The 27,596-nt window shown below is 41.9% G+C and overlaps 1 protein-coding gene across 3 annotated transcripts; it reads left to right on the forward strand.

Moving 5' to 3' along the window:
• On the forward strand, positions 1–26,916 carry TP53INP2 (tumor protein p53 inducible nuclear protein 2). Of its 3 annotated transcripts, XM_073683775.1 has the most exons (5): positions 3–198; positions 12,271–12,540; positions 18,357–18,443; positions 18,534–18,666; positions 18,904–26,916. In XM_073683775.1, exons 2-5 carry the CDS (start codon positions 12,423–12,425, stop codon positions 19,151–19,153), a joined length of 588 nt encoding a protein of 195 aa, XP_073539876.1. In that variant the 5' UTR covers positions 3–198; positions 12,271–12,422; the 3' UTR covers positions 19,154–26,916. The 3 variants fall into 3 exon arrangements, with proteins under 3 accessions (XP_073539874.1, XP_073539876.1, XP_073539875.1); XM_073683773.1 differs by having other exon boundaries at positions 1–198; positions 18,357–18,666; XM_073683774.1 differs by lacking the exon at positions 3–198 and adding an exon at positions 11,265–11,415 and having other exon boundaries at positions 18,357–18,666.
• Positions 26,917–27,596: the final 680 nt, after the last annotated feature.

A 27,596-nucleotide genomic window follows, 5' to 3' on the forward strand; every position in this document is an offset into this window, starting at 1 on the left:
TCAGGCAGGGAGGCGGGGCCGGGGCTGAGTATGTGACGTCGCTGTCAGCTGTTGAAGCTATTCTAGTGATTGAGCCGTGAGATGAGCCGGCAGAGCTCGTCCTGTGTACAGCGCTGTGCATCTACCTCAGCTGGCCTTCTGTATCGCGCCCTGGACATTGCCTGTGTGTGTATCCACTGACTGCTGCTGTACGGGAAGGTGAGTGCTGCTGCCCCCAGCCCTGGCATTACCGCTGCTGCTGCCCCCAGCCCTGGCATTACCACTGCTGCTGCCCCCAGCCCTGGCATTACAGCTGCTGCTGGGGCCCGGGGATGAGAATAATAAGGGTTGTGTTTCTCTTACCTACAGCTGAACTTTACCCTGTAGTCCCTCCAGCGCTGCGGGGGTTAATCTGTGGCTGCCAGGTGATGGGCTGTAGAGGGTTAAATCCATCACCCTGCAGTCAGCATTGTCCTCTGTGCTCTCTTGTATAGTGTCTACATAGATGCTTGGTATATATATAACACGCATATATAATGCTGGTATCGCTCCTTACTACAAGGTTACCCCAGCTGTGATGTCACTGGCTGAGTACCAGATGTCATAGGTGACAATGGACAGAGAAGGGTGGGGGAGGGGACATCTTTCAGATTTAACCCAGTGTGAGGTGTGTTGTTGACAGCAGAGAACAATGATGGGGAATCTCCAGACTGTGTATCTGCTTTCTTTGTTGTCGATGTATCCATGGTGGGTTTTGCCCCCTTTGATCAGTGATGACGTCCCTGTAGCAGTCAGGGGGCTCTTTGTTCCCGCTGCCTCCCTGGATCTGCCCTATTGTGTGCTTCTGTCCTGCTCCCTTCTTCTCCCTGTCCCTGTAGTTGATCATCTTTCCTCCATCTGTACCTCTCCCTCCCCCCTCCGCTTCTCTCCTCCTCTTTATCCTCTCCTCATCCTCCTTATGAATCCCCCTCCCTCCATTCCTCCTGGCAGGGAAGAGGTTAGCAGGTCCTAATTTGCCAGTGCTGTAGAGGACACTGATGTCCCTGATACCTGGTCGCCCCATCTCCCCCCTCCCTTTCTTCTTCCCAGGCCTGTCAGTGTGCAAATGTATAATCCGGGTCTGTTAACAGCCCAGGATGCTTTATACTGGGGGTGGGGTGTGATCTGCGGGTGAAATCTGCTTGAAATTTCATTCCTTCTATGGAAATATGAATTACTGTCAGGTGTCCTGCGGGGACCGCAGCACCAGCCTTACTCCTATAGGACCTGTGCTGTACGTGAGCTGGATACTTTCCGCAGCGTCTTCCCTCTGGTGTAGCAAGGGGTTAATGGCGTGTCCCTCCGGCGCTCTCCTCTCTGCTCCTTCTATGTAGATGATGGGAGATTACAGCTGGTGACAGTTAATGAAAGCGGGATGTCCATATATTTAGGTCAGCCTTAATGACGCAGCTGATCGTACGATGTCAGGATTACTATGTGATGCATATTCCCCAGGTCGGAGACATATGCCGTTAACTTGTAAACAGACGACTTGGAAAAAGTTAGAGGAGGGGCGACATAAACCAGTGGGAAGAGTCCTATTAACCGTTCTGATGGTGGGGGGCACTTCCATTGCTGCAGACATTTCTATATAAAGTTTATCCTCGCAGCTCCAGCTATAAACAGCATCCGCCTTCCTTATATTTCACAGGGAAGAATCCGGTGACGTGCGTCTCATTTGCATATGACATTGAACGTCACTCCGTCTGTGCCTGTCCTCCACTGAACTTCGAGGATGTGCTGAGAATAACCCCCCGCTCCTCTAAATAAAGCTGTTTACCTTTCAGACCCTACTTTGCTTGAGCGGCGGACTTGACATTGTAGAGCGAACGCTCAAGTACAGGTGCCCTGTGGTGTCAGTAACTTACTGTCCTAGATTAGGACACCATTGCTCAATCCGTCTTGCAAGTTGGGGCTTGTTTCAGGACAGAGTTTCTTTATTTAGTCGCTTTGAACCCTGGAGACGTTTGTAAATCAGCATCAGCCCGGGGTGGGGGTGTGGGGCTTCAGGTCATCCCTAAATATTTATGATGTGCGTAATGTGTCTGATTGCTCTTATATAATGTGTCCCTAAATACAGTTGGTATAGAAATGGTTAATAATCTCGTGTCCCGGTAATACAGTCATTACATTCCTTTCCTGTAAAGCAAACAACTCCAAGCAGGTGGACTGTGGTGAAGGTGTTGACATAGGCTAGGCCCGAATCGTTGCTCTGGAACCACCTATAAACAAAGTGAGCCCTGCTTGTATGTGTGTGGTGTATACAGATCATTGGCATTATGAGCCTTATGTAGATCAAGCTTAAAGGGAATCTGTCAGTAAGATCAAAACGCACGCACACACTCCCCAAATATATGGGCATGTAGGTCTTTGAGAACTAAATCCGTCAACATTTTTATTTCTTCTATCTGTTGCTGCATTTCTAAGAAATTAGCGTTTTAATCCACATACAATAAGACATTAAGTGCTCTGGGTGTGATAGAGCACTTCCCAAACCTCTGACTCCTGAGATACAATTTTTTCCCAATGAGCACTAACCTCTTTAGCTTGATTGATGGCTTACTATCTTTATGACCTTAGACAGGGAACTATCAAGCAAGCTAAAATGGTGGGTGCTAGATAGGGAAACTACTTCAGAAGGCTGAGGCTCGGGAAGTGCTCTGATACCAAGAGTACCTAACCTCTCATTTGCTGATTTCATGCAGCAGCCAGGATCATATTCCTCTCCAGCTACTACACCGATGCCTCCACTCTGTGCCAGTCATTGCACTGGTTACCCATCCGCTACAGGGTCCCATATATTTTTATCACTCACCCACAAAGCCCTCCACAGTTCTGCACCGCATTACATCTCCCTCGTCTCTGTCACCCAACCTGTGCCCTCCATCTCCTCTTGCCAATCCTCTGAAATTATTATTAACAGATAGAAGAAGATATAAAGATATTGATTAATTTAGCTCTCAAAGACCTGCTTATATATTTAGCTTTTGGGGGTAGGTGTTACTGACTGATTACCATTAGTTAAAGTACTGTACAATGAAAAGTTGTGCATCTTTTGGATGTGCTGGTGCTTTTATTTCTCACTTGCTGTCAGTGAATGTTAACATGGCTGTCAGTCTTGACCTATGTCTTCTGACTCGCCTACATACATCAATACAGATACATTGGGACAATCCTTCAGCTATGTGATTTCCACTAGGTCAGTGTTGGGTTTCAGCATCTCTGATTACATAAAGCTTTATCCATAGTGTTGTATGCTTGCTGATCCATAATAAGGCTCAAATAGACTTTGGCGGGTACATAAGGTACTTTGTGTGTGCTTTCAATTTTATACATTAATTTTTTTTATTTTTATTTTTTTTTGTTTCCTAGGTTTATGCAAAAAGGGGAAAAAAAACTTGGGAGTGTTCTTTTGATTGTAATATTACGGAGCTGCTCTGCCCTACAAGCTTTTAGGAATGAATAGGGGCCTCACTGAAGCCCCGACCATAAGGACCCTCGCTGCTGGACCTGGCAGTGTGAATGATTTGTAAGGGGGGTGCGTTTACACCTGCCGACTGGGGCTGGTAAATGACTGCCTTTCAGTGACCTATTTAGGGAGGCCGACCAGCATTAATCAATCAGTAATCTGATCAATCTGTTCTCATAGGATATCATCTTTATCGGCTGCACATTTCTTATTTACACAGTGATGATTTTAGTGCTGGCATGAGCGATCTAATCAGATGATGAACAAGTGATTGCAAGTATGCTTACACACATTTTAAGGGCTGTTTCAGACGTCTGACTTGCACGCACAAATGCTACATATGTTTTTCATAGATGGCACAAATACCCGTAATATCTGAGGCCACTCACATTTCGGTGATTTTTCGCAGCCCATGGAAAATCGCATAGACCTGTCTGATTTTGACCAAAGGCCCCATTAAAATCCAAGTGCAGTCTGATTTTTCACGGCAGGGTATCTACATATGTTGGTGGTTCTGGGGTCACAGGGGACCTGACTGGTTACCTTTAAGACTAGACCACCCACTTTAACCACAATGTGAGAATGCAATTTGACATCCATTCTGTATCGATGCTGAGAGACGCTTGTTTCTGTTCTTACAGTGACTGTCTATTTTGAACACCATTTTGTTTTTCTGATCTAAATTAACTCAAAATACTGTACTGATCAATTTCCTAGAATAACTTTTTTTTTTTTTGGGTGATAACTTCTTGAACATCGATACATTGATTAAATTCTTTTGTTACATCAATGTCTGTGTTCACACTCTCCTTCTGTCACGGATGTCGCCGCTCCTTTATTACAGTCAACGCTGGATGAGAATGCAACAGTTTGAGTTGATATTCTGGGACTAGTGCTGTCCTCCAGGCTGAGGATTGGGGCTATACTCCTGAACTTGGTCATCTAATAGCGTTGAGCGAAAGTGCTCGGATAAGGAGTTATCCGAGCATGCTCATGTGCTAACATGGTGTGTTTGGCGTGCTCGCCGCCGCTGCATGTCTCGCGGCTGTTAGACAATCCCTGCATGTATTGCGGCTGTCTAACAGCCGAGAGACATGCAGCTGCGGCGAAGCAAACATATTTTTCAAACACACTGAAGACACTCTGTTAGCACATGAATATACATGGATAACGCCTTATGCGAGCACATTGGGTCAACATTACTAATTAATTCCCTTCTGCGAGCCTTGGGCGGGGCTCACATTATTTATTTAAACCCTTGGCTTCCTAGCTTTAGTTGCCAGTTATATGTTCTTCTACCCTGGTTCACTCCTTTTTCTACTTCACTGCTCAGGTAATTTGATTCCTGTTGCCGACCTTTGTCCGTTTTTTTTTTTTGTTTTTTTACTATTCTGCTTCTGCTGTCTGATGCTGTTCCTCACCATACTCTTCCAACACTCCCTACCATCCAGCAACCATGCTGAGGACCCAACACAGGGGTCGCTTTGTGAGTCCAGATTCTTGTATAGGTGTTGAGGGGTAAAGGCCAGATCATCCCCTGTCCATGGAAGCCCTGTTAAGAGCTGCCTGGCAACTAGGCACAGAGCTTCTTAAGATCTTTCTGCTTGCAGTGACCACTAGAGAGCGCTTTCTGCATACTGTTTGTACATTGAGTTCAGTAATAACTCAGTATGCAGTAAGCTCTTCATCTTCCCCCTAGTAATGGCAGTGTCTAAATGCAGTGAGAATTTCATTATAGATGTCTATTTTGAAACTTTCATTAAAAAAAAAAAAAGCAGGACCTCTTCTGACTAGAAAGCTTATCTTTTTTTAATTCTCTTACTGTTGTTAAAAGCTAGGGTCTAATGATTTTCACATAATAAGCATATATGGAGCAGTCTTGTGTACAGGCAGATATATACAGATTGGCTTTTAAATATATATATATATATATATATATATATATATATATATATGTATATGTATATGTGTGTGTGTGTGTGTGTGTGTGTGTGTGTGTTGTGATACCACCTTGTGCCGACCTTTGTTGTCTTATGACACGACTCTTGGGCATGGCCTGGTCTTTAGCTAGTCAAAACACTGGACGTTTCCTTATTGGCCAAAGGACATGCAACGTAACGCAGCTCCAACCCTGCTGTCAGGTAGGATCTTAATACGGGACTCTAATTTTAGACGTTCTTAGTCTACACTTTCATACATGGAGGCTTATGCCAAGACCAGCAGTCTTGTGGACACAGCACAGCTGAGTGTCTGCTGAGTACATGGCGTACCATACCTAATCTTGTTATAACAATTTATGATGACCTATAACCTGTATCCTGAGCAGAACTTGGTCAGATTCATATATTGCTGTCAAGATGAAGAGGAGACATCTATAGTTAATGTAGTAGGTCAGGACAATGCGAGAAGAAGACAGCTGAGAATGGGTGTAGTCAATCCAAGGTTGGCAAACCTTAAGCAATTTGTCATGGTTTTAGAGGGACACTTCTTTTTTTCATTAGTGAGCAATTGTATGTCTGGCAGCTAGTAGAAGAAAGTGAGGAAAAGAAATTGAATTTGTGTACAGGGAATTGTAGGAGAGTGACCCAGGGGTCACCATGGATGAAAGTTATGTATCATATCACCAATTCTAGACCAAAATCAAACTATTTTAGGGTAAGTCCACCCAATATGAACATGTCCTCGGGATCAATGCTTCATTTGGAATGAGGCTCCACATTTTAAAAAGGTTGTTTTGAAGTTGGTCAGTTCAGAGGTGGGCAGCTAGCTTATTATATGGGATGGAAGACCTTTCCTATAATGAGAGGTTAGAAAAGTTGGGCTTAGTAAAAGATGCCTCACAGGCGATCTCATTTATATGTATAAATACATGTGTGGTGAATAGAAAAGACTGAAACGTGATTTATTCCTTCTAAGGACCTTTACAAAGTACCAGGGGACATTCATTACGTGTAGTTGAAATGTGATTTCGGCAGTTAAATAGGAAAGGGTTCTTCACAGAGTAGTCGGACTGGAATGCCCTACTGCAAGAGGTAGTAATGGCAAACACTATGAGGGTTTATAAAAGGGCTAGATGTTTTTTCTCAAAATATTCTAGCGATAGAAAATGTATAACTGGTGGAGAAATTGTCACGCTAGGTAAGGGGAGGACCAAGTCTACGACGATGGGGAAGGGGGGAAAGCCCAACAACTAGGGAAAGGGAGAGTGGAGATCCCTAGGCAGATCTTACAACACCCTGACTCCCCTACTGTCCCTAAATAGGTTCCGCACCTATCGCCGAGCAGGATACCTAATCCCTTACTGTCCCTACAGCTAGGCCCTAGGTAGGGAGGGGAAGGGGTGAGCACTAGTTAGCCCCCACTGCAACTAAAGAAAACAAGGAAAACGAACAAGGGGACACACTTAGTTTGAGAAGACACCAGAGAGAAGATGACAATAATCCACCAAGAAGCTCGAAGAAGAAACTAGCTGACTGCAAGTACTCCAGGCCTGAACAGGGGAAAATAGTACTATCACTGGTGACTCTCTGGAGGTTTTTAAATATCAAGCAAGGGTGTGTCAATTAGCAGCAGAATGTGGAAATCTTTGCTGAGTCCTAGGGAGATAAGGAGACCACTACACTACAGAGATGAAAGGATCCAGAAGGTGACTGCAAAGCCAAACGCAGCGACCTTCTACAGCCGGATCCAGAACGACTGTCTGTCAAACCTGATACACCTGTAACAGAAAGTTTGAACTTGATGGACCTAAGTCTTTTTTTTTCAACCTATGTGTCTGAGACAAGCTATAGCCAGACATGTGTTGGCCTATTCTGAAGGGTTTCTGTTTAATACCAGCTCCAGCTCCTGTGCACGCACAAGTCTATGTTGGGTGTAATGTTGAGATTTGCCCAAACAAGAGTATATCAATGAAATTCCAAGGAACAAATTCATAAAAGTACGTTACATTAACAGATTGTACTATTATTATTTTTTTAACGAGATTGGAGGCCTAATGTTTTAATTGAAGATAGTAAAATATCTCTGAATTTGACAAGAGATGATGTGTATCTTATATATAAAAAAAAAAATTATGCACCAATAATGAAAATTAGGGGTGGGAGGTCAAGCCTGGCTGATCCTGGAGATCTCTAGTTGGGTGTTCTAAGAAGACCAATAGGGAGGGCTAAGGAAGAGTGGTGAAGGGTAAGGGTAATTCTTTAGAAGGATGAACTTTTCCTGACCCTCATTCCCCTTCCACTTTGTATCTGCATTCTGGCAATGTTTAGCTATTCAAGGCTTGTAAGGACCTAAAATGAAAAAATAGCATTTTTAAAATTTGTAGGCCAGGACTTCTAAAAGCTACATTATGTGGGCTAGGACATGTTAAGTAATATTAATGAAACCAAACCATGAAATAAGAGGTGTCCTCCAGAAGTTCATTAGGACAAGAAGAGCCATATAGTAGGTACATAGTTTTTAGGAGATAAGAGAAATATAAGAAGTGTGATAAACTTGCCGATAGTGGCGGGCTCAGCCAATAGTCTAATCTCTATGGAGGCCTCCCAACTCTTTCCCAACAGATGATGTAGAGGGAGATTAGGATACAACAAGTCAGATTTCGGATTGCTGATCGCTTTGGTCTTGGGGAGATAAGCCACCGCAGAGGAGTCTGGCAGTGGGTCTCTTATAGAGAGTACTGGAGCACATCACCGTGATGGCTGTTGGCCGATAGCTACCTCATCATGGGGACTGCCAAATGGTAGTTAGATGTTAAGACAGTTACTTTTTGATAGGTCTGTTAAGGGCTATGAATTTAATGTGGGTTGCTCGTGAGGCCTGAAATTGAGACAAAGTGGGATAAGGTTGGATGGAGAACTGTGAAATTCAGAATATGAAAGAAGTCACATGTAAATCAATTTAACATGTGATGTGCTTCCATCTCAACACCTTTTAATGTTTGAGTTCCCCGAAATGGGCATAACTGTGTTCAACTGCGAAAACTAGTAGGTGTGAAGGGAATCTTGCGTAAAAGACCATGGCAGTGGGGTTTACATAGGTCTTTAAGCCATTAAGCTAAACAGTGACTTGGGAATCCCCACCTTTTGTGGTTCTTGGATTTTGATGCATGTAATGTAGAGCAGAGGTCGCCTGTAATTGTGCCCCTGGGCTATTCTTCCATTGTGTTTGTGCAGATATACATGTGAGAGGTTGTATAACAACTTGGTATATTCTGTGGCCCCGATTTATCAAGACTGTCGTTGTTCACAGGGTGTTCTGGAGTCAGACCGTCCTGAGTTATGAAGTGGCATATGCCTCTTCAAGAATCAGGACCATCGGAGAAATGATGTGCTTCGGCTGTTTAGTCCTAGAGTAAGATTTGTTCCATACCAAACAATGGCGCTCATTATGAATTTGATGAGCACCAATTGTCGCGCCCTTGTCCCGTCGCAGCTCGACCCCACTTTGTCAAGAGCCAGTCGAAAATGAGAACGCCAAAAATCAGATAATTTTAGTTCCGCTTTGAATTTTTACTACTGTTCAAAGCTTTTTATGCCAGAATTCTGGAGTAAAAGCTTTGATGAATTGGGCCCTATGTCCATAGCATCTCAGCCTTTCACCTACATGGAGTGGAATGCAGCTTTTCAGTTACTGATGCTGGTGACCTTCACCATCAGTGAAGCTGGATGAGCCGCTGGTTTGTGACTTGCTGCTGCGGGTGCCATCACATTTATTAAGCAGTTCTTGGATATGTTTCTCCATAGAAGCAATTCTAGGACTGTCACATTACATGCATTCTTTTATCCACGCAGTGTCCTCAAACTTCTGCAAATGTTTCTGCTGCACCTCTTCTACATGGGAATACTACAATAGAAAAATATACAGAAACAAGCACAACTGAATGAACATGCCTTCTGATCAGAGTCTACATATAAATGGTCTATTTTTCACATATGAGAAAACCACCTAAATGAGCTGCTTTAAAAGGGTAGCTTCAGCATTGGTGCCGTCAGTGCCCAGCAGCACCTCTTAGGATATGTGCCCATGATCAGGAAATGGCAGCATTTTGGACACAGCGTTCTAATCATGCAGGTAAATCCACATGTGTTCATTGAACATCGAATACATTCTATTGAGGATATTTCTGTTGCGGAGACTGGCGTCTACGCAACAGAAATTGAGATGCTGCGGCTTGTAAACCTCCGCCGTGGGTGAGTCTACGCGGCGTCAAATAGAAGCACAGTGGGCATGGGATTTCTATAAATCTCATCCACTGTTCTTCTGATGTAGAACGCAGAGCAGGTGAGCTGTGTCCAAAATGCTGCTATTCCTGATCGTGGGCACGCAGCCTTATCACTAAACTGGTGGAAACCAACATCAAATTTGGGGCATATACCATCTAGGCCAGTAATCGCCAATGAATGTTCATGCCCTGTTACCAAATATGGGCCCATCTCTAAATCCCAACTTCTGAGCTAGAGTAGTAGCTCTTGCTCTCTGGGGTACCCCTTCTGTCCATCTATTAGATGGGTGGCCATTCCTTAGAATGCATGATTATTGGCCGCTAGAGTAGACTTCAGCAGCAACATTTCCTGGTGAAACTGGCAGTTGTCGGGACCTCAAAAGCTGAGCCTCCTACAACACCTCTCGTATTAAAGGTGTTTAAATATTAAATTAAATATGTGCTTACCTGAGCATGATAATCTGGACAGGAGAGTGGGGCGACTGCTTTATTGGGAGGTTTCTGTGCCAGTCACAGCTCAGACAGTAAGGAGATTACAGAAGCTTGCTCTTTGCCCTAAATGAGAGATACCAATGTTCTGTGTTCATGGAGCAGAGGGAAATTAGGTGACATATTGTAGTGTTTATGCGATCGCACTGGATGTTTGGATCTGCCGTGCGTATATTTATGTATACTCTGACCTTGTACTGTAATGAAGAATACCATGTCACTAAATAATCTTGCTGGTATATATTTCATGCCACAATTTGCAGTAAATACATTTTTTTTGCTTTGGGATTTCTGTAAAAGAAGCGTTTAAATTCAAGATCTATTCCAGGAAGCGGCCATAGATTTCAGTTACAGATGTATCATTGTGTACTGGTAGTAATCACATGATGTGAATGATCTTCATTGTTTTTACTTGGAGGGAATGTGTCAGCAGGTTTTGGTATATAATCTGAGAGCAGCATCATGTAGGGGCAGAGACCCTGATTTTAGCAAAGTATCACTATCCCTTACTGGGCTGCTTGTTTAATTAAAATCCAGTGTTTTATCAGCAGGAGATAATCACTAGAGGATTAGTAGTCATGTGTCATTTAGACCTCCTGCTCTGTATAACCCCCACCGCTGCTTTTGAAGTTTTCTGCCTATGCACAGTGTACACAGAAAGCAGTTAATCAGTGGTGTGGGCGGGGTTATACAGAGCTCAGCATTTAGAGAACTTGTAGATCTGTAGCAGATAAACTGATTTTTATCAAAATGGCAGCAAGCAGACCATCACTGGAATTGGGGACTCTGCCCCTACATCATGCTGCTTGCAGATGTCATAGAAAAACCCTGTTGACAGATTCCTTTTAAACAGATTGTCCAGGTCTGCTATATGGATAACCTACAAACCTTAAGATGAAGACATAAATGAGCAAATACCCTGCAGTAAGTAAATAGTGCGTGTAAATAACATAGTGTACTCAGTTGACACTGTTTTGATCAAAAAAGCGTAAAAGCCATCCAACCGCGACAGGACCGTCCCAATTGGGTACACCTTATCTCTAATATTAAACCTCAGCATGTGTGAGCAGACCTCAATGTAGATGGGGGCATAGCAGGATCCAGACCTGACTGTTCAGACAGCTGCCTGTGGGAAGCTATATTTTGGAAAATGCCTAGCCCAAAAAAGGGGGAGCCCCACTCCAAGATTGGACAAAAAACTTGACACCTTGTGCCGGTGGGTGGCTTTTACACTTTTATGATCACAGCAATGTCAATTGAGTAGACTATGGTATTTACTATTACTTTTATTTACTTACTGTAGGGTATTGTTTGTATTTCAGGTTTTGTCTATTAGGTGGCCAGTGTGAACATGTACCTAGATGTTGCAATTATACCAACATATCTTCTGACTCATTTCTTTTGTTTTATATTGATGGACATCCAATAATCTTTGGATAGGTTAACAGATTTTTATCCACTGAAAGTACAGTATTTGGAACTGGAATACCACACGCCCATTCACTGTGTAAAGGCCGTTCTTGAGTACCAAGTGGACATTTACTTTAAAGAGCAGGATTTCACCGACCACCACCCCAAATTACTTAAATGTGCATGCTCTTTCAAAGACAAGACAAGTAATTCCTTTACGTGGCCAGTCAGTTCCTCAGAAATCTGTGTTTGAAACTATATGCAAATGAGGCTGAAGATCTACTGTAGATCTGAAGCCTCTGTCACTCCAGCTCTTGGCACACACCTCACTGCCAATTTAGCTGATGCTAATTCAACTACCAATGTATAGCTAACTTTCACAGAAATAGCAAATTTCCTTTTTACACTTTAACCTTGATATGCAGTAGAAATTATAGGATTCATACTGGTAATATGGGACGGGTTAAACTTGCCTTTTTATAGTGCATTGTAGTGGTCAAACTACTGAGTACGTCGCATGAGTTATCCAGAGTTTTCATGGGCACTGCTTGGTCCTCCTGTCTAAAGAACCAAATTGGACACAGTGTGAAGTCAGCCATAGTGACCTGCTCCACATCTCCTATCGTCGGCAGTTACAGTTTTTTGTGTTTTCTTGTTGCAGGGCTATTTTATCCAAGCCATACAGAAGCCACATGTTTACAATTCCTCAAGTAGGACTCTGCTGACCATACCACGCAACGTCGCCCGCTTGTTTACACCCCCTGTGACTTCCACTTACATAACCTCCATCAATCTCCAAGGTTCACTTCAACCATGTTCCAACGTTTGACCCGACTGTTCTTCAGCGAGGGACCAGCCTGTGATCCCATAGAACCAAAAGCTTTTGTATCCGAGGAGGAAGATGACGGCTGGTTAATTATTGATATCCCAGGTAAGGAGTGCAACATAAAAGGATAATTTTTCCACAACCCTATTTCTACTGCTTAGCATTTCCACCAATTAACATTCCGTGAGTCATTCTCCGGAGGTCTGCCTTAAATTTAGCTCTGGGCGCAGTGTTTGTCTGCTCTCAGGCACATGCTATTTTGTTATGGAAAAAAAAGTCTAAGGGAACAACTATGTATCTCAGTTTCCAGGCAGGGATTAATAAATTTAAAGGGCCATTGGCCCTGGTTCCTCATCCTGCAGTAGAAGTTACAGGAAGTAGCAATAGTTACCACTGCTTGCTGGATATTTCTCAACTATTTCCAAAATGTATTCCTCCTCACAATTGCACAATTTTAATAGCAGCAAAAGTTTGCAATATTTAAAGGAGAATTACACTTCATTTTCAGGTTCTGGATAAAAAATAAGATTATTAAAGAGTAACCAACTAACTAAATCTTAACATTTTTGTTTGTTGCTTTGATCTGTCAGCAGGTTTTTGCTTTGGAATATGAGAGCAGCATGATGTAAGTGCAGAGAGTCTGATTCCATTGGTGTCACTGGACTGCATGATGCAGCTTTCATAGAATCCCAGTTTTCTCTGCTGCAAATCTAGCGGTGCTCAAAATGCTGAGCTATGAATAACCCCGCCCTCACCACTGATTGGCAGTTTTCTGTGTACACTGTCAACAAGCAGCCAATCCGTGGTTGGGGAGGGGTTATACAGATTAGCTGGACTGTTGCCAGCTACGTCTAGTCTTTAGTGATAATCTCCTGCTGATAAAACACTAATTGTATTGAAACAGCATGTAGCTTAGTAAGTGACACATCCCTGGAATCAGGCTGTCTTGCTCTATATTATGATGCGCTCAGATTAAATAGCAAAAACCTTCTGACAGATTCTCTTTTAATTGCAAGCAGATTGGAGGTGGGTCAGGTTTTGAGACGACCAACCATAGATGTGCAACTCAGTAGATAGCTGCTCCCTGAACATGCACATAGTGAGGTACAGATTCGATAGAAGGTGTAGGCTTTGTAGCATCTGTACTGTGCTCTGTGGATACGAATATAAATGGATATTTAGATCAACAATTTAAAAGTGAAGAATTGCATTCTCAAAGGACAAAGCCAGGGAGCAATAGTTCTTCCATATTACTTAGCTAAATAACCCATCATCAAAATTTCCTTTATGTATTCATATATTTTATTAATAATTATACGAAAATATCAATCTGTTTGTGATGCAGGCATAAACTTTTAAAATTAGATTCAGAACACATTCTAGGAACACCTGTGCGCAGGCTGTTCAAAACCAATGGCAAAATGATGGAAATCTGCATTCTGAAATCATTCCCACCACCATGTTAATCAGCTCTGCTCCCCATTAGAGCTCTAAACCTATGCAAAATCTGTCACGTAGTATGAAGCAGCAGCCACTGTAATCAGCTTACTATCGTGTTTCCCCGAAAATGAGACCTACCCTGAAAATGAGGCCTAACAGGAATTTTGGAGTATGCTTGCAATATAAGCCCTAGTTACAGTCAAGATTGGGGGTGTGCAAACTGGTCAATTGCCCATGGCTCCCAGCATTTCTATTCCAAGGTTACAACTTCTTAAGGACCTTCGGTGACATCATGGTCTTGTGACCATTTAACTGCAGCAGTCTAAATGGACTAAAGAGGAGACAGGCTGATATGCAGGGCCGGCGTTAGGTGGAAGGGGGGATGGGCAAACTGGGCAATTTCTCAGGGCCCCCCTCTCTTAGAAGCCCCCAGTATTTCTATTGAGGTTAAGACTAAGAACATTTGGTGACATCACGGTCATGTGACCATGATGTCATGTGGATTGTTGTTCATGAAAAAGGACATCCCACTGAAAATAAGCCCTAACCCATTTTTTTGAGCAAAAAATATAAGACCCTTTCTTATTTTCGGAGAAACACAGTATTTGCCTGAGCTGCAGCATTTGCTTTGAGCTGATATCCTGTAGTTAGACAATGAAGTTAAAGACTAGGCTCCAAATATTAGTAATTTTATGATCTCCTATTAAGTTTTATTAAAGCGCCACTCCTGCATAATTTTTTTTTTTCTTTTTTCAGCTCTGGAGTGGAGCTTTAAGTGTAAGCTCCCTGCTCCCAGTGATATACTCACCCTCTGGCATCTTCCCCGGTTTTCAACACTGCTCCTGTCCCGTAGCACTATCTTGTGAGCGCAGCTTCTGACAGCCGGAAGTCAGAAGGTCCGCTCAAAAGCTCTCAGTACAAGTCTATGAGAGCCAGAACAAGGCTCTCATATACTTGTATTGAAAAGTGACCTCCGACGCGCTGGTCACTTTTCACATGAGACGGACAGGAACGGCGGGGAAATTGATGAAGGTGGTGGAAGGTGAGTATATGACAGGGGGCAGGGGACTTACATTTAAAGAACCACTTCAGTGGTGCAATTTAAAAAAAAAAAAAAAAAAAAATGTTGGAGTGGACTTTAAATTATCTCTTGTATCACAGTCCAAAAAAGACGAATCAAAATCTTCTATATGGTTTCCAAAAAGGTAGACCTAATCTAAAGCTATTAAAGTAGAGCGCATTTTGGCTGCCTCCAGGTGCCTTTAGACAGAGCAGGGGGAACTTACTGTATACTGTTTTAGTCTAGCGTTCAATGTATAACAGTATACATTAAGTGGGTTATCCCACAAACAAAGTGCATTTTAATTAATTGATCTTAGAATAAAAGTTCCACAATTGGATGTGTTTTTTTTTTGTTTGTTTTTTTTTGTTTGTTTTTTAAAGTGTCTGTGCGGAGATCTGATAAATGTGCCCCTGCCACATACTGTTATTTGCTGTATCTCGCCATGCACAGTTTCTCCAATTCATGGTTGTTTACCTGGCCAGGAGCTGTGTCATGTACCAATCATAAATCACTTATTATAAGTGAGTATGCAGATGAAACTGCAGGAGTTTGCAGCTGCTACTTTGTCAGGTAACACATTTCCCTGCCTGTTTTATCATAGGAGTGGGTGTTACTGCCACGTTACCAGTCTTATGACCTCATCATAAATCAAGTAAGTGATATATAGGCTCAGCGGCTGCTTGAGCTCCTGCATCACTGATTTGATTTAGGATGAGCTAGGAGGGCTGGAGACGCAGCAAAAACACACGCTCCTGTGATAAAACAGGCAGGTAAATGTGTTACCAGACAATGTAGCAGTTGCAAGCCCCTGCTGTTTTGTTTGTATACTCACTTATAAGTGACTTGTGCTTCTTCCCCTGGCCAGGAGCTGTGGTATATGATGTCAATGAACTGGAGTAATTATGTATTGTTAGACACAGAAAATAATAATACATAACAAGGGCTCATTTATAACTTTTGTCTCAGCAGAGGAACATTTGTTTAACACATCCAATTGTGGAAATTTAATATTCCAAGATCTATTGGTTAAGATGCACTTTGTTTGTAAGACAAACCCTTTAAGCTCCCTCTAGTGGTGGCTGCAGGCAGACAGTATTTTATTTTTAATGCTGTATCTATGCAATAGATCTGAAACCCTGTATCAGAGGAACAGAGTTCTGAATATGAAAAAAAAACAAAAAAAAAGTGTATTTTAAAAAGTGTATAAATAGACTGAATCCTAAATAAATAAAATCCCCTTCCGGCCCCTGCTGTTTCTCAGCTCTGCTGTCTGTGTCCCCTGCTGATCAGTTGGTTGCGAATTGGCTGCAGCAATAAGGGACATTGTCTGTCTGTTCGTCTTCTTACCTGTTCTTCTGTTGGTTACACGGGTAGTGGGTTGGAGAAATGGCAGGGCACAACCTGTTGGTGAGTATATAAAAAAAAAAAAAAAAAAAAAACACCCATTTTTAAGACCACCCAGGACTAGTTTGTAGTAGACACTCTAGTAAAGCATATGTAAGGGCACAGTCAAATGGCCATGTAAATCACACCACGATGCACGGACTGGCTGGCGGCTCTCCCGACCTGAGCTTGACAGCTTTATATATTTCTATGCTGCTGTCACGCTTGGGTCGAGAGAGACGCAGGCAGTCCGAGCATTGCGGTCTGATCTTGCTCCGATATTATACAACCGTCTGACTGTGCCCTTAGACTGCCATACAGGGTTAGACTGTGGTTTTTAAGGAACCAATATGTTAGACTTCACATTGTACCTGACATCGCTGGAGAAGACATTATAGAGAAGTAATATGAGCTGTAGACCTTGCACCGCCCAAGTGTTCTCTCCAGTCTGATATCGGGGACCATAAGTATCACACAAACTTTTTGGTTCTGAGAGCAATGCAGTGGCACCTTTTTAATATCCAAGAGTTTAACCCTTTATAGTTATAGAGATTTATTTTATGTGCTTATCTCCTATAACACAAATACTTTTTACCTCGTGAATGATTTGGTTCAATACATTTTGTGGAGACCACATTTTTATAATTTTGTTTTTTAACATGCCTATGTTCTGGGGGTATCAAGGTTAGAATAATATGTGCAATTGACTAATTTGCTCCTATTGGCAGTACTGGTTCTGCTAGTTTTCTGAGTAGTTCTTCAACAGATTATGAAACCTTTTACTATTCTCTAATATATTATCTTAAAAGCCTCCTAACTAATGGGATAAATGGTGAAAATGACCTTCTGATATGTCATAGATACATGTGAGGTCACATTGGTGAAGGTTATAGTTTGCGTCACTATTTATTTCTAGAAAGAATACTTTAAGCCCTTTTGGCATTGCTCCCTTAAAGCGTACGTCAGGTTTGGAAGCACCTGATATATTATATTATATTATCCAGTTGTATTAAATTAAAGCCGTTATTAATCTGAAGGGCAAGAATGCAAAAGTAATTGTGTGTGTATGGTTGTGTATTACAGTGGACATGCACATTAGGTGTACATAAGGGCTGTGGAGTCAGTTAGCCAAACCTCCAGCTCCTCAATTACCTCGTCTCTGATTCCACAGCACGGCCTCACTACTGAGCGTGTACATAAAGTGCAGCCCTGCCTCACTACTGAGCATGTACATAAAGTGCAGCCCTGCCTGACTACTGAGCATGTACATAAAGTGCAGCACAGATTCATCTCCACTGAAAGCCGAGACCCTTAGATCAGGAAAGAATACACATTTATAGGACATCTCATAACTTTCCCAAATTCTTACAGTACATCCTGCATTGTACTACTGTACCCAATTTACTATATATTCCACAGTCCTACATCATCATCATTTAGCTGTAATCAATCGCCAATCTAATGTATAGGGGTCTCCTGACCCTCTCCCTTACTACAGGTGTCATGGGTTACAGTGATCAGGCAGTTGGATTCCAGCTGCCTGATCCTCCTGTTCTAAGCTTCCGCCAGGTGTTTGGGAGTAGCTTACTTGGGCTCTTCCTTCTGCAGATGTGAGTGCACGCTTGACAGAGCCGAGCAAGCATGTGAGTGGAGGAGTTTGAGAGATAAATAGCTGATAAGTGTCGTCTAACTAAACACTTGTTCAGCTATCTGATGTACATGGCCAGTTAATTGCACACTTTTTATACTTGCCTTTATATCCCCAAACCAGAGGTTGTGACCTTTCATATGCAAATAACTTATAAGCAGCATGTCTTGTATAGACAGAGAATTTTGGGAATGAGAGTTAATGGCATAGGCAAAAATAAATAAAAAATCATTGGTAACAATAGTCACCTATATGACATCTATAATGGTTTTCATAACTAATAACTTCCCCATCCTTTTTCCCATTCCCCACCCCTTCTTCTAACACTGTATGTGTGTGGTCCTCCATCTTTTCTCCACTCCTAACTTGACTCCTTGGCCATATCAGATAGCTACACCTTAACCTCAAGTGGGGAAGATGTGGCAGAAGGCCAAACGGACAGCATTGACTCCAGCCCACTGCCACACTCCCTGGGTGAGAGGATTGGTTGGTCCATACCCCCCCACCCACCCCAATCGATGGACGAGAGCTGGTTCGTTACCCCTCCCCCCTGTTTCACTGCAGAGGGTCCTGGCCACAATGCGGTTGGAAGCAGCCCGCTAGAAGACCTCCTGATTGAGCACCCCAGCATGTCCGTATACATCACCAGTGGCAGCATCGTGGTGGAGCAAGAAACCAATGAAATAACCAGAGACAGGTATGTAATATACATTTACAATACATGTGTATTGTGCAGAACAAGTGGGTGGGGACCTGTTTATAAACTGGAGGTAAAACCAAAAGGTAATTGTTCCTCATTATGGAGTGATAATCTAGAAGTAGACATTAGGGGTTGGGGTAAACTGGACACTGGACAGAAATAGTTAGCGCTATCGTAATACAAGGCTTTTTCTATGACCTAATAGACAGTAACTTCTACCCCTCTTTTCTGCAGATCACCGTCCAAAACCAGAGTGGAGCGTCGCACACCACACCATGCCAGCTCAGTTGCTGCCAAAGCCGCTATTTTAGGAAAAGTAGGTCAAGTCTCAAGGATCCAACGCGCCAAAGCTATGGTGGATAAGCGCAAGCTAGGACGTAAAAATCTACAAAGGCAGAATCTGGCGCGGGAGTTCCAGGGTCGCAATGCAGTGCGGCACCGCAATTATATGTGCCAACCAAGGCAGCGCCAGTGCAACCACTGACCTTCTCTTAGCTTGTTTACATGAACATGGGCATTATCTTTACCCAGAATCCTCCTGTCCTGCCTCATGGGTTGGCAATACCGTCTCTTGCCTATTTCTTTCCTTACCCTAAGCACAAGACCACCAGTCCCCATTGTTTTCCGGTAGTAAACATACCCTAATGCCAAGGGTGCTGTAAGTACATAGATTTTGCAGCATCATTATTAAGGGAAAAGGTAATCTATACAGTTTGCTGAAAAGTTACCTGAACCTTGAAAGGCAATATATTTATTTCATTATGTTCTCAGTTATTATGGTCACACCCAGTACTCTAGTTATCTTACAAAAATGTATTCTTGTTGTTCGTGTTAACCCTGTCTATTTTCAGAAATGTTGTCCCTAAACTCTAGTGCCCAAAGGTTTTGGCATGTTGCAATACATACAGTTATATATGACCCCAAAGGACCATTTACAATGAATTTTTAGGAGAAATTATATTGTCTTCTATTATTCACCGCAAACGATGTGCACACTTACATCTATTCTAGAAATCAAGTTACCCCTCACATGGTGTATTCTATAAACACGGAGTACGTAGGTGATGGCACGCAATATACACATCAGATTGGTATAAAGTGACCACAGAGTACATATCCAACATGTACATTGAGGTTGTAATGTGTTCCCTTCACTTGCCAGAGGGACCTGCAATGCTTGGCATCAGCAGAAAGTGGTCGCAGGTTGACGACGGCAAGCGGATGTAGATAAACCGAGTAGGAGTGAAGGGTATTTGGGACAGAAAGGTAATCTGATGAGCCTGATTTGATATAACGGTAATAAGAAAGAGAGATGGTGGTTAGTACGTAAGGCTGCTGTTCAGACTGATGAAGTCAGAACAATTGTGGAGTAAGAAAAAAAAAAAAAAAAAAAAATCTACTTGACTATTTCCGTTATATTTTAATCTTTATTTTTTTATTAGCAAACAATTATATATTTAAATACTATATATATTAATTCTACAAGAATCACTATTAGAAAAAAAAAAAAAAGTGCTGCTCCTTTAAAATGGCACCGGCCTGATCCCAATGTCAGTGTCTAGTACTGCCGCTCAGCTTAGTCACGTGGATGGGGCAGAGCTGCAATACCAGACACAGCCTGGAGCAAAAGTGGTGCTGTTTATGAGAAAAAAAGGATTTAGTAAATATTCCTATACAACCCGTTTAGGGGGCTGTATAACTACCCCTTGTATTAACTGAAAAGCCACATGGTGAATACTCTCGGTACCAGGTCCAGGCTCTTAGTTTGTTACAGCAGCCTTACTGTCACGCATAAGAGAACAGAGCTTGAGCATTGCATGTCCCTCATGTACTCGGTGTGGGTGCCTTGATTTCTAATAATGGTGTTTGGGCTCATTCACATATGTCAGCTGTCTGGTTCAGGCATAAAAAAATTGCCCTGACACAACTAATGGAAAAGTTTGTGCACCGTTCCAACGGCCATAACCCTGCATAAGACATTTCTTCATCCGGCCCAACAGATGTTCTGATGCAGAAATGATCCTATAGAAATCAATATGATTAGGGGAGAATATAGAATGGCAGCAGCATGTGGTTGCTTGCCATGGTGGATACCGGGCGGTACTGTTCTGTCTCTGCCCCCAGCGGTACGTCCAGGTATACACTATCCACCCCTACCAGTCATGCTTCTAGGTATGATGCCCTCTCAAGGGAGCCATCATGGCAGCTGCAGACTCCTCATAGGATTCATCTATACCACATTGTACAGTTAACCTTCTTAGAACTGTTTAACCTTGTGGCGCGCTAGCACAGAGACGGTATACGGACAAAGTTATGATTGAACAAACCTATATCCTGGTAGTGACCTACCCGACAGACTTGTATATAATCACTTCAAAGGTGCTTACTAGAGTAACGTTCTCTAATGGAGTGTACATATTTTAGAACACTATGAAGCATGTGTGAGTATTTGACGACAGCGTTTTCACAAATGGGAATATGCACGGTTGGCGTGATCCATTAGATGCCTCACCGCTACCAGATAGATGTTTTGCTTCATTTTCTTTTATAAAGGACTTCTGTGAATGATGTGTCAACTTGTTTTAGAAGAATTGTGTGCATGTGTGAAGAAGTGTACATTTCTGTGTGGACTCAGGGACCCCATCAGCTAGTGAGGAAGCTATCTGGATGTGTGTGTGACATGAAACATACTTGCCCCCCTACTCACAAGAGAGGCAGCCATTTTGGGTGCTCAGCCAATGGCCTATCAATTCTGTTGGACATGGTGACCTCACTGACTGAGCAGTCTATGGGCCCAATTTATGAAGGTATTTTTGCCAGACTTCTGGTGGAAAGCGCCTTCAAATGTTGCAAAATTTTAGCACATCTGGAAGTTGCATCAAAATTTTGCGACTTTTAGTGTTTTTACGCCAGTCCCAGCCAGCTTCACAAAAATGGGCAGAGCTAGGGTGAGACGGGTTGTGACAAAAATTTACTCCAGAAATGTTACTCAAGTCAGGAATTGGAGTTCATTTCTGGTGGAGGTGCACACTAGTTGTAAAATGCACCTAATTTATTAACTGGTGTGTACGTGTTAGTGAATTAGGGACATTTTACTCGAGCGGAGCCTTCATTAATATTGGCATGAACAACACTAGCCTTAATGAAAAGGACCCTATATATTGGCCTGGCCCTCAAAATCACTGCCTTGAGTGTGTAGGCTACAAGTCCACTTTATCGTATATATTAACCATATTGTAACTGAGCTTTATTTGGCTTGCTTACTTCAGTGGCAGACGTTTTGCTAACCCCCTCTGACACTGAAAGGGCAGCCATTTTCTCAAGAGAGAGAATACTCTTCTCCATCCATTTTGTTGTTGTTGTGGTGGTGGTTAAATGTTACTTACATCTTCATAAACTTGTTCTGTATGACTAGTAAACTTTTGTCTTTTGTACAAGGAAATTCTATACTATGTCCCTGGTCTTAATTTCAAGCCCCCGTGCTGCCCAAGGATAAGACTATACACCCTGGACATAGTGCTGTCCCCATCCTTAGGGATCAAGATGGTGGCAGTCTCATGATATACCCACATCTACTTTTGTGCAGATGCAGATATTGGAGACTTTGCTGCCGGTATCTGGGCATGCGCCATATGGGCTGAGAAAGTGGACACATGGGTCAACATTGTGACCATCACCATCTTGATTCCCATGGATGAACAGAGGGACCCATTAAGTATTTATCATCCCATCCATGAACAGTAGGAGGTTTCAAAAGAAGACCTAGGGCAAGTTTAGAGCTTCCTGGCATAAAACATAAAGGTTTATAGCAACTTCTTTAATTATACATTGACCCTATTAATGTCAAGTACTGAATCGAATGTCACAATTGTTTGATTATTGCAGTATTAGCATAACTTTTTGAGTAGTGCAGTGACGTTAAAGCATAAATTCGGGCTTCAATTATATAATCTGCTGAATATTCTACTGAAAGAGGGAGGCAGCAGTTTAATCCAGGTCCTATTTTATCTCATATGTGGCCATATTTTCACACTGAGTGTTTTTATCCCAAAAATTCCATTGGAAATCCTTGACCAAAAAAATGCAAATTATTGAGGACTGATATTACAGCAGTGTGAATATCCCCTTTCAAATTTTTGATTTTCATAATGTGTACTTATGCATACCAAAATTAGTGATTTTACTCCTTCCCTCATCTGCTATTGGAGGAACCTAGGAAATAGAAACCACTGTGAAATTTTAATTTTTCTTTTTCTCTCCCTAAAAAAAAAAAAAAAAAAAAAAAAAAAGACAATAGATAATATATATATATTTATGTGTAACTTATAATTAGCATTGCTTATCTGCTGTGTGTAAAATAAATACTAAACGTTATAAAAAAAAAAGTTAATACCCTACAATCATAGGATATAGTAAACTGTAGATTGTATTGAATTAAATATATTTAAAGTGGAAGCTCCATCACAGAGTGATATGCTGCACACTTTGAAAAAAAATTGTCAATTTTTATATTTTTGTCATTCTTTCTGCTTACCCGCAAGCTACACCCTTTCAGGTTACTTTCACTGTATTTAAGACCTGACGGTTTGTAGTATATTACTAGGGACTGATCAACTGATTACATTTTACAGGTTGTGATGCAAATCTCATCCAGACTGAATCTACATGTTAAACTCTAACTCCATTGCACTAGTTGCATAAATATCTAGTTATTGGCATTGCAAAACTTTTGCAGAATTTTTTTCTCTGGTTGTAGACCCCCCTACTAGCTTGACTATCTAGCGTGCAACCATGTACGCTCCCACTGCTGACCCCAGCACGGGAAGTTCCATCAGCTATACAATATACTGCCATTCCATGTTGTTCAGGCTTGTTTTAGCTCCCTCCTACTCAGTCACAAGGAAATGTGATCAAATCAAACACAAAGATCAGGAAGAATAAACCTACCAAAAAGGCCAAAATGAAAATCTAATAGTTCTCATATATCTACATACTGAATAGGAGGATTTGGAAAAGTGTAGCAAGCCGTATAGTAATATGTCGACAGGTCAGTCCATACCCATCCGGATACCTCCACTATGAGATAATTGGCTTGCACATATACCTATACCATCAAACCAATCATTGTATTGTGGGTGGAGGGGTGCAAGATGGGTACCAAGTCATACTCGCTTAGGCCTCATTCACACGTCTTTTTTTCATGTACATGCTCTATCCTTGTTTTTCGTGGATAGAACACGTACCCAGTAAAGTCTATGCTGTTTTCATTATTTTTATTTTTATTTTTTTTTATTTGTGGGCCGTATGTCTGCAAAAAAAAATAATCAAGGAGACATGCATTATGACGCTGAGTACAGTCACTCATACAGACTGTAAGTCTGAAAAGCATGGAAAATACACATTGCCACTGGTGTGCAATCTATGCATTGTCTATATAAAATAGTGAATTGTGTAGAAGATATGCATTTTTTTCTTTTTGCATATGAGAAAATCACTGATACTGATGCGAAAAAAAAACAAAAACTGATGAAGATATGACCCGGCACACTAAGTCAGCTGTTTTTTTTTAATGTATGAGGGGGAAAAAAATGTCTGAATGAAGTCTAAGATCTTAATAAAGAGCTCAGTGAGGTCACGTTCACACGCTCAGTATTTTGTATCGGTATTTATAAGCCAAAATCAGGAGTGGAAAAGTATATTAGAAACTCTTCTGCATTTTTCACCCACTCCTGGTTGTGGCTTGTAAATACGGATTTAAAAAAAGAACATGTGAATGTGGCCTAAGGAGAAGCTCCAGCTTAGATTAGGTTCTCCACTACAAAAGGACAGGAATATCAGCCAATATATACAGGAATGGTGAAAGGGCCTAATGGGCACGTCATCCTTCCATGGTGTACAGAACTGAGCAGGGAAATTTGGGGGAACAAAGGGGAACAAAGCTGAGGTTTCCCAGCAAGGAATTTGCAGGAACCATTACTTCCTTGAGGAGAACCAACTTCGTTTTATTGACTGGTTATTTCTTTACCAGAAGCAAAAACTCATGGAAAATGGTGGCACTGGTCCTGGAAAAGCAGGCATCTTTTTTTTTTTTTGTAGTCCTGGAGAGAACTATCAATAGCATAATGGCGGAGAGATATTGAACATGACCAAGAGATGAACATTAGTGGCCATACCGGCTTACATCCAATCGCTGTCTATATCTTGTGTGGCATTGCACTCCAGGAAGCTGACTATACTACTAAACCTTATTAATTATCAGACATGTCCAATATCTGTCCACACATTATGCCATTCATGGTCAGATTCTTATGCTGTGAAGCCTCTGGCAGCTCTTTTACTAGTAAATACTTGTATTTTCCATTTAAATAATTTTGTGGAATCTAAATGTGCCTTTTACTCCTCTGACAACTGGGTTTTACCCTAACCCCTCTCAATGTGGCATGTGCCCACATAGTCTGACACTGTCCTATCTGTGCTGACAGTGTAGAGAAACACCCTAACGAGAAGAGCAATTACTTCACCCCAGTTTGTAACCCAGTTTTCTCTTCTAAAAAACTGCTTGAACATACACTAATGGAATCTAGAACTGTCCACACTCCCTAGTCTGTCCCAGATAGTGTCACCTTGTCATCAATCATTTCACCTATCTGCTGTTGAACATCCCCAAGGATCTAGATTTAAAAGCAGAGTTGAGCAAAACGATAAGCAGGACCTTGGTCCAGTGGCCACTGGGCCAGAGCACTGCGGACCTCCTACATCCCTGGTGCTTCTTCTGACTAGTAGGTCCTGTGACCCATTCATGACTTCACGGGGGCTGTAGTAATCAGAGGAGGCAAAGCGGACCCCTCAGGTAGTAGGAGATTTCCCGTAATCTGTTTCAGTAGCTACTGAAGAAGGTCCTGCAAATCTTTTCCTCAACTCCATTTAGAGGCCATGCATTCATTTAAAGTATTATAATCCGATTTGTTGTCGCTGTTTTTATCTATAGAGTGCGCATTTTGTTTTTTGGCAAGCTTTCGCCTCATCACAATTATAATTAACATCATTTGATGCAGCAGGATCCAAAGTAAACAAGCAGTCATCTGCTATTTTAATAAAAAGCTAATGATGTGCAAGAATAGACATTTAACCAGTAAGGATCCAGATTAGATTTCTGGTTGCACACACAAGCAAAGCGTCAGTCTGCAACTACATGACATCTTGGCGTATACTCAGTCTTCATACAGTGGACACAGCCATGTTAAGGATCCACCATTCCTATGCTTTTATTATTGCCGTTTCTGGATGCCCAGCTTCCCTGCGCAAGTGGGGTAATGCGAAAGTGCGCAAGTATGGCCGTACTGTCCTATTCCAGGCAACCCTCAATCTTTTACTTTCAGCTGTGCCTCCAAAAATGACAATGATAAAGATTCTCACAATTAACGTCATGAGGCCTTTATCAATACTGGTGTTGCCCATATCAACCAATCACAGGACAGCTTCCATTTTTTCAGGTTCTGTTTAGAAATGAAAGCTGCGCTCTAATTGGTTGCTGCTGGCAACTTGGACTTTTTCCATTACACAATGATAACATGGGTTTGTTGTCTCCTACATGTATAGACAGTATTAACATTAGATTAATGGCTGTTTCTACTGTATCATAAGCATTTTGGATGGCAAAAACAGTCACCTCGCTAAATGTTGTGTTTAGTGTGCCATTTCCATATGTCGGCCATGTTGGTCACTGTATGTGTGGCATCAGTGGAAACTAGAGAATATCACAGCTTGATGGTGCTGTTCAATGTAACATATTCTATCCAATGTATTTACAACGTGCACCAGATTAGGATATAATCCTGGTGTTGTATTTTGGGTGCTAGTTTTGATAATTTACGTATGCTAAGGACTAGATTATAATTTTAAAATGTAAAAAAAAAAAAAAAAAAACACAAGTTGCAATGCTAGAACAGTTTTGTGAAATGATCTGCAGCAATATGAAAACCAATGGTCTGCGAGCTGTGACCGTCCAGCTACTGTGAGACTACAACTCCCAGCTGCTGGATGGGCACAAGCTGCGGAGCACTGATAACACGTACACTGTATATAGTAGTGGATTCCTTGCAGTATATATGATGCATGTGCCTTTAGTCTTGTTTTTGCATGGATTTTCAATCACTTTAATTAGACAGGGTGAATAGGTGCAGTTCTCCAGTGAGAGCGTCGTGTGCGTCCTTTTTGAGATGTGAGCAGATGTTTTTAAAAACTTTTGACGCCCTAAACGTCAACAAACCAGCAACTGGCAGAGAGAGAGACAGAGCGAGAGGGGTTAAAAGTGATGCATTATACCAGCATATACAGGTGCATCTCACTAAATTAGAATATCATCAAAAAGTTAATTATTTCAGTTCTTCAATACAAAAAGTGAAACTCATATATTATATAGAGTCATTACAAACAGTTATCTATTTCAAGTGTTTATTTCTGTTAATGTTGATGATTATGGCTTACAGATAATGAAAACACAAAAGTCATTATCTCAGTAAATTAGAATAATTAACAAAAAACACCTGCAAAGACTTTCTAAGCGTTTAAAAAAGGTCCCTTAGTCTGTTTCAGTAGGCTCCACAATCATGGGGAAGACTGCTGACTTGACACATGTCCAGAAGGCAGTCATTGACACACTCCACAAGGTCCCAGAGTTCCAATTTTCATTTGGAAATCAAGGTCCCAGAGTCTGGAGGAAGAGTGGAGAGGCACACAATCCAAGCTGCTTGAGGTCTAGTGTGAAGTTTCCACAATCAGTGATGGTTTGGGGAGCCATGTCATCTGCTGGTGTAGGTTCACTGTGCTTTATCAAGACCAAAGGCAGCGCAGCCGTCTACCAGGAAATTTTAGAGCACTTCATGCTTCCCTCTGCCGACAAGCTTTTTGGAGATGGAAATTTCATT

Source organism: Phyllobates terribilis, unplaced genomic scaffold (genome assembly GCF_046119375.1).
Source record: "Phyllobates terribilis strain yellow unplaced genomic scaffold, ASM4611937v1 Scaffold_5__5_contigs__length_657084704, whole genome shotgun sequence".
NCBI lineage: Eukaryota > Metazoa > Chordata > Amphibia > Anura > Dendrobatidae > Phyllobates > Phyllobates terribilis.